The following is an 18,034-nucleotide window of genomic DNA, read 5'->3' as shown; positions in this document are numbered from 1 at the left end:
GCGCGTCACACGGCGGGGGCGGGCGCGGCTGAGGCGGGCAGCGGGGAGGGAAGCAGGGGGAAGATGGCGGCGGCGGGGCGCGGGCTGCTGGCGGTGGGGCTGCTCCGCGGGCGGGTCGCCATTGTCACCGGTGGCGGCACCGGCATCGGCAAGGCCATCGCCGCCGACCTGCTGGCGCTAGGTGGGCGCGGGGCGGGCTCCGCAGGAAGCCCCGGTGGGGCAGCGGGGCCAGGCGGGTGTTGGGAGGGCGGATGGAGTTCGGGGGGCCGTCAGGAAGTGCCCGCGGGCGGTGCTGCCTTTCGGGGGCTGACGGCTCTCGGGGACGGTGCGAGGAGCCCGTGGGTGGGACATTGTGACAAGATCAGCAAGGGGTACGAGGTGAGGTTCATGTGGGGCTGTGCCTTTTGGCCCGCAAAATACTCGCTCTTTTAAACACAAGAGGTCAGTGAGGTTATGTTGAACCAGGACCCTTTCTCTCAGACTCTCCCTTCAGTGAGTTCTCGTCTTGCTTTAACTGGAGGGTTTACGAGGTTGTTGAACCTTGATTCTTACAGAGCAGTATCTTAAACTGCTGCCCGCACAGTTACATCTTAGGGACGTGGTGCTTCTCCCGGTGTCTGCGATTTCAGGAACGTCCTGAAATTGAAGAACATCTTCAAGATGCACGGCGTAGCTTTTCTTTCCCCTCTGAATACAGAGAAGTGGTAAAACCTACAGTGAAAGGCAGTCTCCTGACTTTCTGATACGAGACCAGGAGAGGTAGGAATGACTCCTACATCCACCTTGCAACACCTTTCCTGCAGATTTCAACTCTGCTAGGGATCATCGGCAGCAGGCTGGGTTTGGATAGTTTATTGTCACCATTAGATTCAGCGCCTTCAGAATGCCGGCGCTAGCGTTACACCTCTCGGTGTCACACTCCCGTGGTTTGCCTTGTTGGAATGTGCACCGCTGCACTGCATAGTAAAGAGCTTTCTTTGTTACGCTGTGCTGGGAGACATCTCTGTCTTTCCTTGCCTTTGTACCGCAGCTTTCCACTTGCTTTGTGAAGCTGAATGGAGGATTAGTTCTGTTACCTTTGTATTATTGGGGAACTGAGTATTTTTTTTTTTCCAGGTGTCCTTACATGATGCTTTAAAGAGGTGCTTTTTAAGCGTCATCACACACTGTTGGTTGGTGATGTTACCCAGTTACCTTAAAATTGTGCTTAATTTGATCTTTGCTGTTTTTCTCAAACAAGATACAATAACAAAAGTGTGTCCGTAACAGCCTAAATAGAACACAATAGAAAACAAATCTGTATAAAGCACATCAGAAAAAATGAAGAAAGAGCTATACAGGGCTCAGGACTGACTGAGTAACCTTCCTCACCTGTAGACTTGCTGGTTACTTCTGACAAGATGATGATTTAGGAACTATTTCCATGTATACTCTGCACTTCAGGTAAGGGGGGCTGGTTCTTACAGGCAAAGGAGCAGTGACCCGTAATGCTAGTCATCATATACATTGTTTATATAACCAGTCTCCTTTGAGGCCTTCTGGGCAAATTTAAACCTTTTATCTGGAAACTTGTGCCGTTTTCCCTGACCCTGTCAGGAAACCGTGTGGTCACTCTTTGTGAAGAAAATTAAGTGACGTTGTCAGCTTGCACACTATGTACCAAATATTCTTCAGTGATTAGAATCTCTCCCTCTCCCAGTTAGTACATTTCGCAAAAATATAGTCTCTTACTGGACCTTATTCTATATCAATGTGTCTATTGATAAGCACTTAAGTTGGTAAATACAACTGGGCTACTGTGATTCAGTATTTTGTGTTAACTGGTAATTGTGTGTGGCATTTTATGAACTTTGCTTTAGTTAGGTTGTGCAAGTGAATGGAGTTCTTAATTTAGAAAAAACCAGTGACTACTGTCTTAACATGTGTTGTTTTAAGATGGTCACTAATTAAAGGTGAAGCTCCTATTCCTGAGGACACATAGTTGTAAAGTTTCTCCCTGGAAGAATTAAACTCCTCTATTTTTAATGTGTTTTTTTTAATATATGTTTCACGAGACAGCCTGAGTCAAATGAACAGCTTGCTGCTCTTTCCTCCCTCTAGTTGTTTTGAGTTGATTCTGGTGTTTGCTTGATCACAAGAGAGGCCAAATTCCACTCTGCAGCAGAGGAGGGAAAAAAAACCCCACACCTGGCAAGATGTTAACTTTTTCCTTTTTTTTTTTTTTTGGCTGGCTGAGGATGGTTTATATTAAAGCAGATGAGAAGCAGACCTGATATGAAGAAGAGATTACTTCTGCTGAAATGCTAAGATAATGGAAGGAGCAAACTGGGAGGAAGACCTTGCCTACTTGGCTAGTAATTTGCTTATCCATTGCATGATATTGCATGCCTGCTGGATTTGCACTAGGAATTAATTTGGTGTCCTTTGGTTTAGTCTGTGTAGTAGCAATTGCTGAAGCCCTAAAGCTGTCCTGAGTCCACTGATGTGGAAAGAAGATGAAGAAATTAGACTGGTTGTAGTATGAGTGCTTGACTTAAATTTGGCACCTGCATTGTTTTTTCTCCATAGAATGAATCCTTCTGCCTCCAAATGCTGAAAAAAGGGAGTACTTGAGCTCCTGCCTTATTTTTTCTCTCCTTTCTGCAGCTAGGATTCTGCAGTGCCACAGGGAGGGCTCTGTTCCTGCTGTCTGTAGACTGCAGATAGGGATTGATCTTGTGAGGCTATTATCCTTTCCTTCAGTCTCTGCAGAGTTAAAAACCAGACCATTACATTTACTCACTGCTAGTCAAAATTACAACCAGTTGTACAAGAAGATTATTTTTGTGGTTCTAAGAGCAAGCATTTTTTGTAATCAAGACCTGCTGAAACATCTTTAAATCACTTAATTGATAAATGAGGCAGCTGTGAGCAGAAGCAGCAGAAGTGATGTCTGAAAGCTGCTTTGCTGACTCTGCAACTCACAGGCTATCTTCTCTTCTGCAGGAAGGAGAGGAAATCTTGTGGACATTTTTTTTAATTGCTCTTTTCCTGGCACAGAGGGATTTTTTTGCTAAGAAGCATCTGACATCAGTCATTTCTCTCTGGCAAGAATTTCAACACTGTATTTTCTAGTCAGTGACTAATAAATGCACATCCTACAAGATATCTCCATGATGTTACTAAAAACCAGCGTAATTGTGTTAGCTGAATGATGTTTCATTTTGTCTCCACACACAGGTTGCAGTGTTGTTATTGCCTCTCGTAAATTTGACCGATTAAAAGCTGCTGCAGAAGAGCTGAATAACAGATTTGCCTCCATGAGTCCTGCCCAGGTGACCCCCATAGCGTGCAATATCCGCAAAGAAGAGGAGGTAACGATTAGTGACCTAGTTCTGGGGCTTAACATATCAGAAGCATATTGTGTATATAAATTCTCAGCTCTCTAAAGATTTCTGGCCTTCTCAAAAGTAGCTTAGATCAGGGGAAAGGTGGAGCAAAGATCAGTAAATTCATCTGGATAGGTGTGCTTTTCAAGGAAAGACATTTGTTAGCCATGTAAGCAAAAAAGCATTTGTAAATACTGGCAAATATTTTTCTGACCACGCTTACATATTTCAGATATTTCTGGGAGATGCAGTCCTTGTAACTGGCATGTTCTACAGTGAGGCAGAGCCCACTTAGCATGATTCTTTGTCACATTGCTGTGACAGAAGTGAGGGGGTGTAAACTTGTGAAGATGGAGACCTCAGAATAGTTCCTTCAAACAGGAAGGCATAGCATGGAATCTGAATGCTTGTGACTTGACACAAGTGCCCTGCATTGTCAGTTTGGCTTGTAGTAAAGCCAAAAAACCCCACAGATACATAATATTTTAGCCATGTCAGAAATTTTGGTTACAGTTTGAGGTATTTCTCATTGCCATCTCTGTTACTATTCAAGTTGATTTTAAATTTTTTTCTTCATATTACAGAAAAGGGAAGATCAAGAGCAAAAGTACATAATCCAGGTTCTTCAAGTCTGCATGCACCTCCTAGTTCTTTTATCTCTGTAATTAAATATTTAAAAGCCCTACTTCAGGTTGGATTTTTAACTTTATGAAGATAGCTAGAAAATCTTCCAGTAACCACTGATTGCAGCATTTTTCTAAACCTCTCAAAGTATCTCTTAACCTAAATATTAATGACCTTCAGTAGCTGTAAGGATGCTGGAAATATTCTAAGATATAGCCATAAAACAAAAATTAAAATTCTTCCCTTGTGGAACAGTTTTTGCCATAAAATATTTATAGTGATCTACTCAGACTTTCTCTCCTGAAGGAGATGAACCCTGGGGCTGTGCAGTATGTCACTTCACTTACCAGTGAATTTTAGGTGTGTATTTACTAGCATCAGCAGTGCAACATAATAGGTTATGGCAGATGTCAGAGGGCAACTTGCATGATTAAAGCTACATGAAAGAAAAGAGGTAAAGAGGAAAAAAGGTTTAAGCTTTTTTTCAGGTGTGTTTCTTGCAGAAAGTACTCTGGCATACTTAACAACCTTCTGCAGGTGAACCTTACTTCTTTATCAGTGTGGAATTGATCAGTGAGAACTACAGCGGTCTGTGAGATAGTTTGGGGCTTGCTTGGATGGTGAAATAAGGTAATCTCCACTAAACTGACATTCCTTATTTATTTCCTTCTTAAGTGTGGCTAAATGCCTATTTGACAAAACAGGCTTAAGTGGCTTTGGAAATTTTTGAAGGTGCTTTTCAAGCCTTCTTTATAATGCTGTGTAAAGAGTTTAGGCATTATACTGTGTTATGGATAGCCATACTGATACTTGAAGAAACTTCTGTCTTTGCTATTACCTTGCAGTTTTATCATAGAATTGTCCTGTTTCCAATTTAAACTCTGCCCATTTACAGACACACCAGAACTTTCCTAGAACTTTTCATATTATATTAGTGAAGCTTCTATTGGATGTCTCCTGTCAGTGGAAGTTTCAGCTTGTGCCTCTCTGGCTCTGTTCTCTTCTGTTAATGCTGAGATTCTCAAAGATTTCTAAATCCTGACCGTATGTTACTTAATTTCTGAATTTACCATTGGACCAGAAATTTGTGTTTTCAGCTCTCAAATTTGTAGTGAGGATAGTGCTTCCTTACATTTAGGTACTTTGTAGGTTGAAACTAGATAAACTCAAATTAACGATTGTTAACTTACACTGCTAAAAACTGTCAGAACTGATAGGTTTGGCAGGTTTTCCACATCCCACTGCTTACTATTGCTTATTTAGTATGTCTCCTAGAGCAGCAATGGTGAAAAGTACTTTTTTCCTAATTTTCACTTGCTTACCTTGTAGAAACTAGAGGAAAAGTACCTTTGGGCTTTTACTTAGATTCAAAGAGTATGTACATCCACTTTTAAAACCTACTCCATTCTTAACTTAAAATTTAGTGCCTGCGACTTGGAGTCATAGGAACAGGAATCAGTAAAAGATGTTGGTAAGGACTTTTCTAGCCTAGGAGGCAAATACTGAGTAAAGGTAACACATTAATATAACTCACTTCAGTATTTTCACAAATGCATTAAGAGTTTCCTGTTACAGTGGAAGAGGGGATGAGAGGGCATGTCAGCTTTTGGTTTCCCTCGTGAAAGAAGTGAGACTAGTTACAACTGTGTTGGTCCTGTGTGCTACTCATTAGTAACATTACAACTCATTGTTTGCTTTCAGCTTAGTGTGAGTGAAGAGTATTTACCTCAGAAATCACGGGAGCACATTGTTGGGTAGAGAGGAGCAGCCCCTGCAAGAATTCTGTGTGAGTCACAACATCCTCCTTCTTAGCTCTTATACCAGGTACCAAAGAACATGTGCAGGAGAAAAACATTATAAATGTTTCAACAGGAGAAAAAAAAACTTCGGAGTTCAAGCTCCCTTAGATGTCAGAAGTGATCTATCACAAGCTTCAAAGCCCGGGAAGTTTCCTGAAGAAGTACATAATTCATTTAATATATCATTCTCTCTGACATCTCATTGAAGTCTTTCTAAGAGTAAATCTTTGTTTTAAAGGAAGCCACCCTGATCACCTGTAGGATCACGCCATTTCTTCTTATTACAGAATGCCATTTTTTATAATCCCTCCTTCTCTATCAGTTGTTCTGCATTTCTCTAAAGGCCTCTATAAATTTTGTCCTGGTTTGAATTTTATAAACTGGAGGGAAGACTTTGAATAGGGAAAATTTAAGAAAGATTAGGTTGCTTTCAAATTGCCGGAAGATTATTTTTTGCCTCCTATTGCAAATCTTAAAGTAACTGACCTGCTTTGAAGATGACACAGTTCATGCCTCTAGTTTGGATCTGTGAAATTCAAGCATTAGAAGGTTCATCCCTCACCATGTAGTCCAGGATGTTTGTTAGAGCTCTTTCTGGCCTAGGAAGAGGCAAAGAAGGTGCAGTGAATTAATTACTGCAGAAGCTTGATGGCAAATATCATGGGAATAGCTTAATGAATTCACATTTTTAAGTCTCTAAATCTTCATCCTCAGAAGCCCTTCTGCTTTCTAGCAAAGCTTACTTTTTGTTTAATGTGCAAGAAATAATCCTGCTTGATGGAGGATTTTGAACCACTGCATAACCTGTCAGGCTTATTTTTGTCAGGAGTTTGCTGCTGGTTTTGACTAGTTTTCCATTGAGTGTTCTGTAAAGGGTAAAAAACCTGTTTTATTTTTTTTAAATGGCAGAGTAGAGGGTTCTGGGATAAGAGGACTTGAGATTTCTCTATTCTGTCATTAGAATATATTTCTATGTTCTGTCATGGGGCCTTATCCTGGAGCAGTGATTGTGCACCTGTTCCCTTTTCCTGTGGTATGGAGTGTATATAGTGATAGATGTTGCTTCTTAGTGATTATGAAACTCAAGTGATTTTCATTGTTTGCATATTTCCTGGCCTCATAATGTGTTGAGAGGAGATCATTTGCATCTTGCTGAGATGCAAACCAGACAGTTCTGTGTGCATGTGTATCTTTATTTATCTCTTTTTGTGTCTTGAATTTTGAGCAACAGCAAAATCTGTTGACAGGGACAAGACATGAGGAATGAATGTCTGAATTAAGGGGAGGAAGGCAGGGAGAGAGCCTGAGAGAGACAGAGACCAAGCAGATGATGGTCACGAGCTGTGGATGCAGCAGTGTCCTGTCAGTCTTCTGGGGATACCACCTTCACACTGGCCAAGTTTCAAGTACCCATGGGGTGGTCACAGGTGCCATTCCCATAACTTGGGGTGATGTGTATGAGCAGTTGCTTCCTTTCCTACAGTTTGCCACAGTGGGCACTTTTGTCTGGATGCATTAACCAAGATGTTCTAACCCGATCTTACCTCTGCTAGGCCTGGAATTAATGCTTTCCTGTTGCAAATTCCTCCCTTCTGTGCTTCTCTCAGGAAGCTCCTGCTTTGGTGGCTTATCATCTTTTGATAAGTTCCTTCTGTGGCCTTGACAGTGTTCTGAGACAGGCAGCAATACTCTTTAAATCCTTATACTTGTAAAGCCTTTTTGCAATACTCTGTGGACAAACATTTCTTTAACTGCCACCTAGATTAGTAGAAGCTTACGTGTCTAGGTAAGTGGAAAAGAAATCCTTGTACTTCTGGTGGGCCACAGCTGTTCTTGAAATCAACAATTCAGAATTCTGTTCATGGTGTCTCCTTTCCATACTTGAACTCCAGCAACAGAACCTGCTGCTGGACCAGACCCTGAGGGTAAAATCTGTCAATTGGACATCAACAAGACAACTTCAGACAGACTCAGTGCAGTGCTACTTAGCATGTACCTTTTGTCTGAGCTCACTAGCTGCTTTTCTTTTCCAATAAACTTTATAGCTTAGCATAGGCTCAGTTGGTTTATAAATACTTAATGCCTGTCTGTGTGAAGCCTGTAGTGAAAGACTGTAGCTTGGTGGGGAGTTGTGGATAAGAGATTCTTCTTGTTTTACTTTTAAATAACACAGCAGTAACACAGTAAAAATACCTGTTACCACTGTGCCAGAATGCCTATTAGTTCTAGCCACCATATCACAAATCTGTGAAACTCTGTAGTGGGTTGGTTTCCTGTGTATTTTACTCTCTTAGGGTTGCCTGTGAATGCATGTGGACATTTGTCCCTTTTCCCCGAGTCAGTGACTGCTGTCATCTCAGTTGTTTGTGAGTATGTGCTACTGCCTAATACATCTAAGTTGAAGTCACATGGCAGATAAGTTCCTTATTGTTCCTTATTATATGTTCCAGTCTTCTGGTTATGTCTGAAGTGCCTGATTTTATTCTTTTCTGTCTTTTTCAGAAGAATGTCCTAAACTAGTAGCTCTATCTCATGCAGCTTTGCTTTGCTTCCAAAGAGAGTCTTTAATAGCTTTTCTAAGAAGCTCTTTCCAAGTGGATATTTTAATTATAGCAATAGAAAAGAATCCTCTTTAGAAGTCACTGTGATTTAAATGTGTTCTACCAGACCCTCCTTCTCCCTGTGCTGCTGGCCGCTGCCACCATGTTTGCTGTAAGTGGGAGAAGCACTGCAGTGGTACTTTCCTACAGCACAGAAGACTTTGTGAAGATTGCTACAGCTGGAGCCATCTGAGCTGTCACTGGAGAACCTTTGGCCTTTCCTGGCTTTCAGAAAGCAGAACTGATATGTGTTTGTTGTGGTTGGTTTCTAATTTTTTTCCCCCTGAGAATATGGTGCAACTCGTAGGAGCAACAACAGTTCCTTTAGTGCAACAGATGAACCATTTTGAATTGATATGCTATAGCATATAACATACATTTTTTTCCAGCTGTTGAAAAGTTGTTTTAATGTCTGTTTTCAGTGGATTTTTCTTGTTAATTTGTTTTCAGTCTTTTCTTTTTATCATTCTTAGCATTTTTCATTCTCTCTTTCTCGTATTTCACAGTGTGAATAGCCTTAGTCTGTTCAAATCTTCTTTGTACTGAAACCATTTCTGTTCCATAAATGAGCCCATATTTCAGTAACTTACAGAGAGTAATATTCAAAGCAAAATTCTCAGACTGACAGGGAGAAGAGTTTGTTATTGCTGAGCAAAGCATAACTTTTGCTGCCTAGCCAGACAGAACTTTCCTTTGCTCACAACAAGAGAAAAGTAAAAGCCAGAATGTCCTTGTGGCATGGCTGTTCTTGCAAGCTATGAGTTTGGGACTGCTGTCACAGATGTTTTGGTTTTCTGGGCTTTTTCTCACATCCCACAACCTGCAGTGACTAATAAGTGAGGAATAAGCTGACATTCAGAATTTGAAGATGGGGTTTAGGTATTGAAGGCATTTTTTCCCAGCAGGCACTAGTTTTTCACTCATTATAGGTTTGTTTAGGGTTTTGTTCTTTCAAGAGGTGCATGCTTACAGGATCCATACTGTCCTGTTAAACCATTCTGTGCTGTTAGAAATAAAAGATTAGTAAGTAGATAGAAAGGCACCTATTTGTGAGACTGGGTGGTAACACTCATTGTGAGATACATATAATGCATTGCTTGCACTTTTTTTTTTGTTTCTGATGTTCTATTGCTAACTCAATACAGAGAAAGGCTGATTTATATTCTTCCCCTAGCCCAATCTGTTTGAGTGGCAGAATTGCTCCACCTGTTTGGTTTTCTGGGTTTTTTTTTCTGTTTTTGTTCTGTTTTCTCTGACCACAGATGCTAGGTTATCTTTTTATATATGCTTGAGTAGGAATAACTGATGCATGGTATCTAGTTATGATTGATGATGTAAGCAGGAAACAATCATTTTGTCCCATTTCTTGTTTCTTGAGATAAATATTAAATTATTAAGTAGCTATGGAGTTCTTATTACTATCTTGCAATAATAGTTTTGCTTAAGAAGATAATTTGTATTTCCAGCATTTTTTAGACTTCATGTTTTGTAGGGTAATTAACCTTCTTGCTCTGTGTAAGGAGACTGGCTATTGCCAACTCATATGTCAGAGCTGTAGTGAATATACTGAACTTCTATATAAAGGTGATAAAACTCCACAGGATGAATTATGTTTTCTATTTAAAATGGTCAGGAATATGGTCAGATAAAAATAACAGTAGCTACCTTATATGGAACTCTTTGCAGATCTCATGTGAACACCCCCATTCTTCTGAAAAACATCAGGAGATTCTTAGTAGGTTGTGTGTAGTGGGCTTTTGTGTCTGTTTGATTTTACAAATCTTCAGCAGCTTAAATCCCCTTCTTCTTTGGGTGCTGGTATTTTATGCAGCACCTGCATTATACCAGCAAAATTTCCGAAGTAAACATGGATACAACCCAGTCCTTCTTGGCTGGCTAAACCTGTCTACCAATCTTGCAGCCTCTCTGAAGGCTAGACCTCCTCTTTTTCTGTGAAAAGGGCATGAAGGAGAATATACTGTCTGAGAACAAAACTGGGTGTAGACATTGATCAGCATACCACACTAACAAATACTGTTTCAGGTAGAAGCTTTGGTGAAGTCTACACTAAGTCTGCATGGGAAGATTGACTTCCTGGTGAATAATGGAGGGGGCCAGTTTGCAAGTCCTTCTGAAGCCATCCGTGCAAAAGGCTGGAATGCCGTGATAGACACAAATCTGACAGGGACCTTCTATTGTTGCAAAGCAGGTAAGGTCTGAACATTAAGCTTTTTATGTTTACTTGGTTTTGTTTTTTACAGAAATACCAGAAGATAAGGAATGTCAAGTTTCCCTAGCTTCCTCTTTTCATTCACTTATCTGACAGTGGATACTTGTTTTCCTGAGTCTCATCCAAAGCTTTGCAATAAATGGTATATTACATTTGTTCATAAATACAAACATACATTTAGGCAAGCATGATCTTCTGGTTAAGGCCAGGTTTGGGAAGTCACTTGACTTGGATACTCATTTAAAGGACTATAGGAAAACTACTTAACTTTTGTGGCTTGTATTCACTGTGTATAACATAGGAAAATACTTTCTTCAGGCATATAAATTTAGGCTTAAATTTTAGTATGGTATATCATTCTCAGATAGCATTTGGAATGTGGAAATTAAAGTAATTTACATGGAAACATGAAATCTTAATTTCCATCAAGTGCTTCGTTACAATCCTTGAGCCTTACCTGGACTGTGCCTGTTGCCTCATGGTCTCACCTCTGGATTGGCAAGGCTGTGGTACAAACAGCAGGTTGGTTTTCTAAACCATTATGACAAATGTGTAATGTGATTGCAGTTAAGACTCCAAATTTGGTTTCCAGTTGGCAAGTTCATTTGTATGCATTTCTTCTGATATTTATAGGTTATCTTCCTCCTTCATACAGTGTACAATGCCTGGATGCAGGAACATGGAGGAGCCATTGTCAACATTACTGCTGCTGTGAGAAATGGCTTTCCTGGGATGTCGTAATATATATTTTCTTCTTATACTTTCCTATATTTTTCCCCTAGAAATACTAAGTGTTCCTAAACCCTTCAGAAAGGTGTGTACCGGGCAGCAGCAGAGTATAGAAATACAGTAGTTAGGTCAAGAGAGAGAAAGGGTATCACTTGGCTGTATGTGTGGGGATCTCTTAATAATCCAGTAGGTGGCATCTCTGGTCTCTCTCCACTTGTTTGTAAGAAACTATGAAGCAAGACTTGCCAGTGAAGCTTTAATTAGAAATGGTTCCCTTCTCTGGGTTTTTTTGTTTGTGTTTTTTTTTGTTTTGTTGTTTTTTTTTTTTTGTTTGTTTTTTTTTTTTTTTTTTTTTTTAACTTGGAAATTGAGTTTCTGTTGAAGAAATATAAAAATATATTTTGAGCAAGAATTGCATTAGGTCTCTTCATCCTCATTCGGGGTTGAATGCTTTCAAAACCAACATATTTTAAGGAGCAGCAGCATATTTTCTCACTAGCTTGTTCTTCACAGTACAGAATAAATATAGAGATCCACACGGTGGTGCTGAAGCTACAGTTGTTTGAGTAGCTCCACTGTGGTATCTGGTTCAGCTGTCATGGCAAATAGGCTGAAGATGTTTCAATTTGAGTTGAACTAAGAGGAAAAACAAGCTCATTGTGAATAACGGTGAAAAAATTTTCCTAAGTAACCATTTTATGCAGATGGATAGACAAAACTACTTCCAAATTAAATTGAGTTGGAACTTCTTGCAGAAATGTACTGTTGAAAAAGATATGCCTTTACAAGTCCAGCCACCACTCATGCCTAAAGTCACCTGATAAGAGTTTTTTATAAATATTAATTTTGAACAGAGAAGTTGTCATGTTTCCTCAGAGTGTGCCTAGTGGTTATCTATTTCTGGCCTGAACACATGAATAAGTTATCTTAGGTTTATTCTTTTCTAATTCTTTCCCTGTGTTTGAGAACCTATTGTATCTGTCTCCTTTTAGTCTCTTTTGCTAGCTAAAGCAGCTAAATTTATTAATTTTCTCTGACTACAGCTGTCTACAATTCATTACTGCAGTAATTTTGTTTGCATTTGTTCAAACTTGTAATAATTTCAGACTGGTTACCTACAGCAGCGAGGTGTAGGAGTTCACTCTGATTCTCTCTATCTCCATCCACCTACAGTAATTTTTGAACAGTGATTTACTTTAATCATGTTTGTCAGAAGATTGTTTAAATCTTCCAGACCACTGTTCTTCCAGGTGTTGCTTTACCTGTGCAAGCTACAGGTAGTTTTACACAGTTTGAACTTCAGTTGTTTCTCTTTTTATAAGCCTCCTCCTGCAGTAGAGTGTAGCTGACCCCGTGTTGCATTGGGAAAGAGATTTTAAGTATTTCTAGCAATGACAGCAAATCATTGCTTGTTTAAACGGTGAAGCTATGGTCAAACTTGGAAACTAGAGAGTCTCTCTCTTCCAGATGCTTGGTCCAGCCACAGAAAACCACTCTGATACCCTAATGAGGCTGCCGTAGAATTAGCACTGGAACTTCCTAGCTAAGGGAACAGATGCTTCCTTTGCTTTCTTTTCTCCATAGGCACACAGGAGCTGCAAGAGCTGCAGTGGATAACCTAACCAAGACTTTAGCTTTAGAATGGGCTCACAGTGGAGTAAGAATCAACAGTGTTGCTCCTGTAAGTAATAGCAAATGGTCTGATTAAAATTAGCTGTTACATATGTTCATAGTTAGAGCTTTTGGACCAAAACAGATTTTTAAATATTTTTTTTTTAATTTATTACCAGTAACTGCTTGTGGATTGTTTATATATTTGTTTCTTTATAATTCCCTTACTGTGTTCTTTGGACCATTTGACAGTGTTTTGTACTTTTGGATGATGAGTCAGAGGATGTGGGATAAAATTGCTTCTGCTTTCTGCCTTGACTTGGCACGCTTGGTTTTTAGTTTTTTTTATAGCTAAATGAAATAATACTGGTAGGAGTTGGTGACCTGTCTTACAAAGCCTTGACATAAAATTACTGAATGCTCTGTGTTTCAGTAATGGATACATTACTTCTGAGTTCAGGAAACCTTTCTGTTTGAGGTTCAGGTAATGCTGATGGTTTCCACCTATGTTTACAAACTTATTTTGAAAATCTCTGTCTCACATAATGCCTTTTACTTTGTCTCCTACATGTTAAGTTAGTTTAGCTTTAGGCATATAAAGACATTGTAATTGGAGTGTACTTTCTTTCAGAGAAATCATATGTAAAAATGTGTGTTTTGATTTTTTTCATAACAAATTGATGCAGACAGGAAACCACTATACAGGTCAGCTAAAATATGCCTGCCACATTTCTGAGGAAGTAGACAGCAGGTAGAGTTGTTTTAAATAACTGTGTAGAAAGAGCAGCTACGTTTTATAGTGCTGCAAATACAGAAGTTATATAGAAGCTCTAGCCTTGACATATGAGAATGTGTGATCTGTTGTAGTTTTCTCTTATCCACAATTTATTTTGCACATTTACTCCCTTGAAATTAAAAAAGGAAACATATACTTTGTCAGCTACTTCCACAGTCAGAATTTAGCTTATCTCACAGTGTCTTAAGTGAAGTGTCATGTTTGTTTAAGTGATCCCTAGGAAGATCTTGCTACTGTTTTTGTAGAATGTCTGTGTATTCTGTTGTGCCTCTTGTCCTAAAACATCTGGCTTGCTTTGTTTGGCATAGCATAGAATGCTTAATGGCAGATGTGTGTTAATCATTCAGGTAAAGGCTTTTATGTAACCTTTGTGAGACCCGATTCATCTGGAGACATGTTAGATGTTAAGATGTACTGAGTTGTATTTCCTGTTTATCTACTTTTTCTGATTTATCAAGTCTTGGGGAAGTAAGTAATTAAGACAGCATTATTATGTGAATATACTTTTCAGGCATGCTAATTATCTAATGAATCATGCTGATTAGAAATTATAGCACATGTCAGAAGACGTTTTTGACAAGCAAACACTTCAGGGCTTTGGCTCTTTTAGAAGTATTTGCTAGCTTTGTTACTATGCTGGTAACAAAAGTCCATGTTGTAGTTACAATAATACTTCTGTCACCTTTGTGGACCCATCAGGTCTGTGGTAACAATACAAAATTATTACTGCTTTAGGAGAGGAGAGTAACCTGTAGGGAATGGATACATAGAGAGGGAAGTGTGCATTCTGAAAAAGAGTTTTACATACATTATACAGGTATCTTCAACATCTTAGTATACACTTCACAGGTGAATTCAAATGTTGCTATTTTACTTTAACTTGACTCTCAGAAGTTCTGTCCTAGCTGGTGAATGTAACTCTGTGCTCACATTGCTATCTTCCTTCTCAAAACTTCCTTCTCACCAGTCACTCTGGTGACTGTGTGGTCACCAGAGCAAACACAGTCATCTTTTTCTGCTTCTAGAGCAGCTAAATAGGGAGAGTCAGAATTCTGACTGAAATCTGTCTGCTTCTGTAATTCACAATAAATCGGTCTAGTGCTCCTACAGATGACAAGAAACTTTGGAGAACTTGTTCTTGTGGCTTTGTAGTTTCCTGCTGTAATTTAACATGCAATGCTTGTAATTTCAAAGCAGCATCTGAGTTTTTTTATACTCCACTTTTTTGTTATTGAAGTGACAGCAGAAAATTGGAATAATCAGAATTATTGTGCTTGAACAGAGATGTGGCTAGCAGCCAAATTACCTTCTTGTATAAATTATACTATGCCATTACATTCAAAAACTTGTATTCAAGTGCTCTTTAGATAGTTCAGTCCCACAAAAAATCAGTAATGACAACTCCACAATTTTAGAATGATCAGTTTAAATGTATGCAAGAGAACTTAAGTTTCATGGTGCTGTTTTTAAATAGGGACTGGTATTTTCGGAAACTGCTGTTGCAAACTATGGAGAACAAGGTGTAATGATGTGGTTAAAGAGCATACCAAAGGTTCCTGCCAAGAGGTCAGCTGTTCCTGAGGAGGTAATGTATTTCAGAATGCTTCTGGTACACCTACTGCTCTGTCTCTATTTTGAAGCCTCTTTATTATATGGAGAACAAAAAAGACTAATTTTGCGCTGTGATGGAATATTTAAAAAGAAGAAAGCTTGTACCAGTGTGTGGTTGTGCCAAGTGAGAGACTTAACCAGTAGTCACTGTTACACAGAAAATTTAATTCAGCTGCCTCTTACAGCTGAAGTGTTTGATACTAGACATTATTTCTTGAAAAAGTTGACTTCAGTAGGAAGGACTGAAAGAATGAATATTAAGGGCAAAAAAGTGTATCTTTTTGGTTGTTTTTTGGTATCTGATGCTGCTCTCTGACAGCTTACTTGTTTTCCTCTGTTAAATACTTGATGTTTGTGGCTGGAAGGCTGTTACAGTTTTCATTACTAAGTAGCAAATGTTACTAGATCTTGCCTGTAAAAGTTTTTGCAGACTTCTTTGACATGAACAATTCTCCGCAGTTTAAGAAAGATGAAAATTTGACATTTTAAAATTAAGATTTTAAAATGTCATTCTTTTGCTAGATCTCTCCGGCAGTATGTTTCCTGCTGTCTCCAGCTGCATCATTCATAACTGGGATAACCATGGTCGTGGATGGTGGCCAGAGTTTGTATGGCCATGGCCTAGAAATACCTGGTAAGAAAGAAATTGGCTACAAAATAATGCCCTTCAAGTGACTGAAGTTTTGCAGTGGGAGGACACAAAAGTAAAATGTCTAGTTTCTCAATCAACTAAGTAAATTCTTGTATTTGTTTTCCTCAGATCATGACAGATGGCCATCCCCACCAGAAGGAAAAAATTCTGAAATGCTGAAAAAGCTTGTTTCTGGCAAGTTCAAACCAAGGCTGTAAAAGAAAGTGATTTTACCCTTGCTGATAATCTCACTTTGTGATTTGACCTTATCATTCTCAGTAATAATTTATTTTGCTCATATGTATCTACATTAAGTGCCTTGATTTTGTTGGTTTATATTTAAAACTTTTGAAAGGCTTTACATTGTACATCCCTCCTCTGAAAACAGTCACCCTGAAAACATTCAGTCTTTTGGGAAGGGAAAAGATAGAAAAAACAGATTATCCATTTACACGAGCATTAAGTAATGAAGAATCCCAGCCAGAAGTGAATAAAAAGAATACTTATTTTGCACTGAAGATAGCCAAGAGGGAATGTTTAGGAATCCTTCTGTCCTTGATGAATTTACAGAGAAGGTAATTTACATCTTTTACTATTAGTTGCATCAGTAGCCCTTGGGTCAGTGTTAGCTCTACACTATTTCTGTTCAGCCACATACTGAGTGTTCAACAATGGTTTTACCAACTAGAGTAAGTATTTATCTGAAAATAAATAAAAATAAGATGGAATACTGTTGTTGATGTTTCAAACTAATGTGGCATATCATCGTTTGAATGTTTTGAATTGTTTGCAGATATAATGACATAAAGGAGTTAAGCTGGCTGCAACTTAAATTTGATAACAGAATAAGCAGATAATAGATACAGTGATAATAAATACATTATAGATTTAACATGAAAAATCCGTGGTGTGTATTGCAATGCTTTCTGCAGTATGCTGCACTAGTAAAGGAGAAATTTGGAATTCTTCATTGCCAACTAAAACACCTTTTATCCATACTTGTTATCTTACAATGTTAACAGAATTTTTTTCCTTACTGTCTTTAGGTGTGGTTTTTGCAAATTATGCAGAGATGCCATTTAAAAAATTGAAGTTTTGTAATACATCACTTGAAGAGGTTATATTTTAAAATTTTTTTATTCACTTTAAGGCAAATGTTCCTATGTCTGCTCACTTTAATGAAAATATAAAAATATGTAATGACTGTGTTTGTTTGCTGTAAGAACTGAAATTCCTGGAATCAAGTTGCTGCTGTAGAAGGGAACTTTTAATACTTCATTTTTGACTGAATGTAAGAGTTTGATGGTTGTTTGTTCTCTGCAATGATGTTTGATTTTTGTGTCTTTCAGTAATATATGTGTTCTTATATAGGTACATGTAGGTTGCTTTTTCGTTAAAATGAAATGAATGCCAGTTTTGGGCGGGGGAGGAGGAGTTTGGGCCATCATGTGTGTTCTTTCTGCTTTATCCTCTTTCCTTAGTAACTGGACAGTCATTTATGTGACACTGAGAAATTGGTACAGAGATAAAGCCAATTTTTTTCAAACCTCTTGTACAAGGTATATTTTGTTTATTCCAAATATTAGTTGAGGGTACTCAGCAAGAGGATTCCTGGAAGAAAATGCACTTGTTAGATAACTAACTCTAGAAGTCTAGCCCATTGCATTCAAGTGAAGTTATTTAGTTTATTAACAGTTTATTCCAACATCCTTAACATCTTTCTGGACAGGAAGGTTAAATATGAATAAGCTTGAGACTTGTGGAACTTACTTTCTCTTTATGTTTGACTGTGAGTTTCTATGGTACATGTGCACTGTGGCTTTAAAGTGAAGTGGAAGTGAGTTGATTACTTTTATTATATCCCAGAAAATGTTCATTGAAATATTTGAGTACAAACTTGGAAATCATCAATTTTCAATCTTGCAAATTTCCTCTTTAACTATGCTATAGTGTGAATATTCATGAAGAGGGGAAGTTTATATGTAATGATGGTGAAATTAATAATTCACCTCAGGAAATCATGAGAACATTAGAA

General features: G+C 38.6%; 1 protein-coding gene across 1 annotated transcript; it reads left to right on the top strand.

The window, feature by feature from the left end:
• The first annotated feature begins 53 nt into the window (after positions 1 to 53).
• PECR (peroxisomal trans-2-enoyl-CoA reductase) lies at positions 54 to 17,545 on the top strand. Its single transcript, XM_041473343.1, has 8 exons — positions 54 to 181; positions 3,220 to 3,353; positions 10,435 to 10,600; positions 11,277 to 11,358; positions 12,935 to 13,031; positions 15,232 to 15,342; positions 15,891 to 16,002; positions 16,129 to 17,545. Exons 1-8 carry the CDS (start codon positions 64 to 66, stop codon positions 16,215 to 16,217), a joined length of 909 nt encoding a protein of 302 aa, XP_041329277.1. The 5' UTR covers positions 54 to 63; the 3' UTR covers positions 16,218 to 17,545.
• The last annotated feature ends 489 nt before the right edge of the window (positions 17,546 to 18,034 follow it).

Source organism: Pyrgilauda ruficollis, unplaced genomic scaffold (genome assembly GCF_017590135.1).
Source record: "Pyrgilauda ruficollis isolate IOZ18807 unplaced genomic scaffold, ASM1759013v1 scaffold3, whole genome shotgun sequence".
NCBI classification, from domain to species: domain Eukaryota; kingdom Metazoa; phylum Chordata; class Aves; order Passeriformes; family Passeridae; genus Pyrgilauda; species Pyrgilauda ruficollis.
Note: the sequence above shows the minus strand (reverse complement) of the source record. Positions and strands in the feature narration are given on the sequence as shown.

Coding starts and splice junctions, on each gene's coding strand:
- PECR (XM_041473343.1), top strand. CDS start 64: ATGGCGGCGGCGGGGCGCGGGCTGCTGGCGGTGGGGCTGCTCCGCGGG. Junction 15,343..15,890: donor GGTCAGCTGTTCCTGAGGAG/GTAATGTATTTC, acceptor TTCTTTTGCTAG/ATCTCTCCGGCAGTATGTTT. Junction 16,003..16,128: donor CCATGGCCTAGAAATACCTG/GTAAGAAAGAAA, acceptor TGTTTTCCTCAG/ATCATGACAGATGGCCATCC.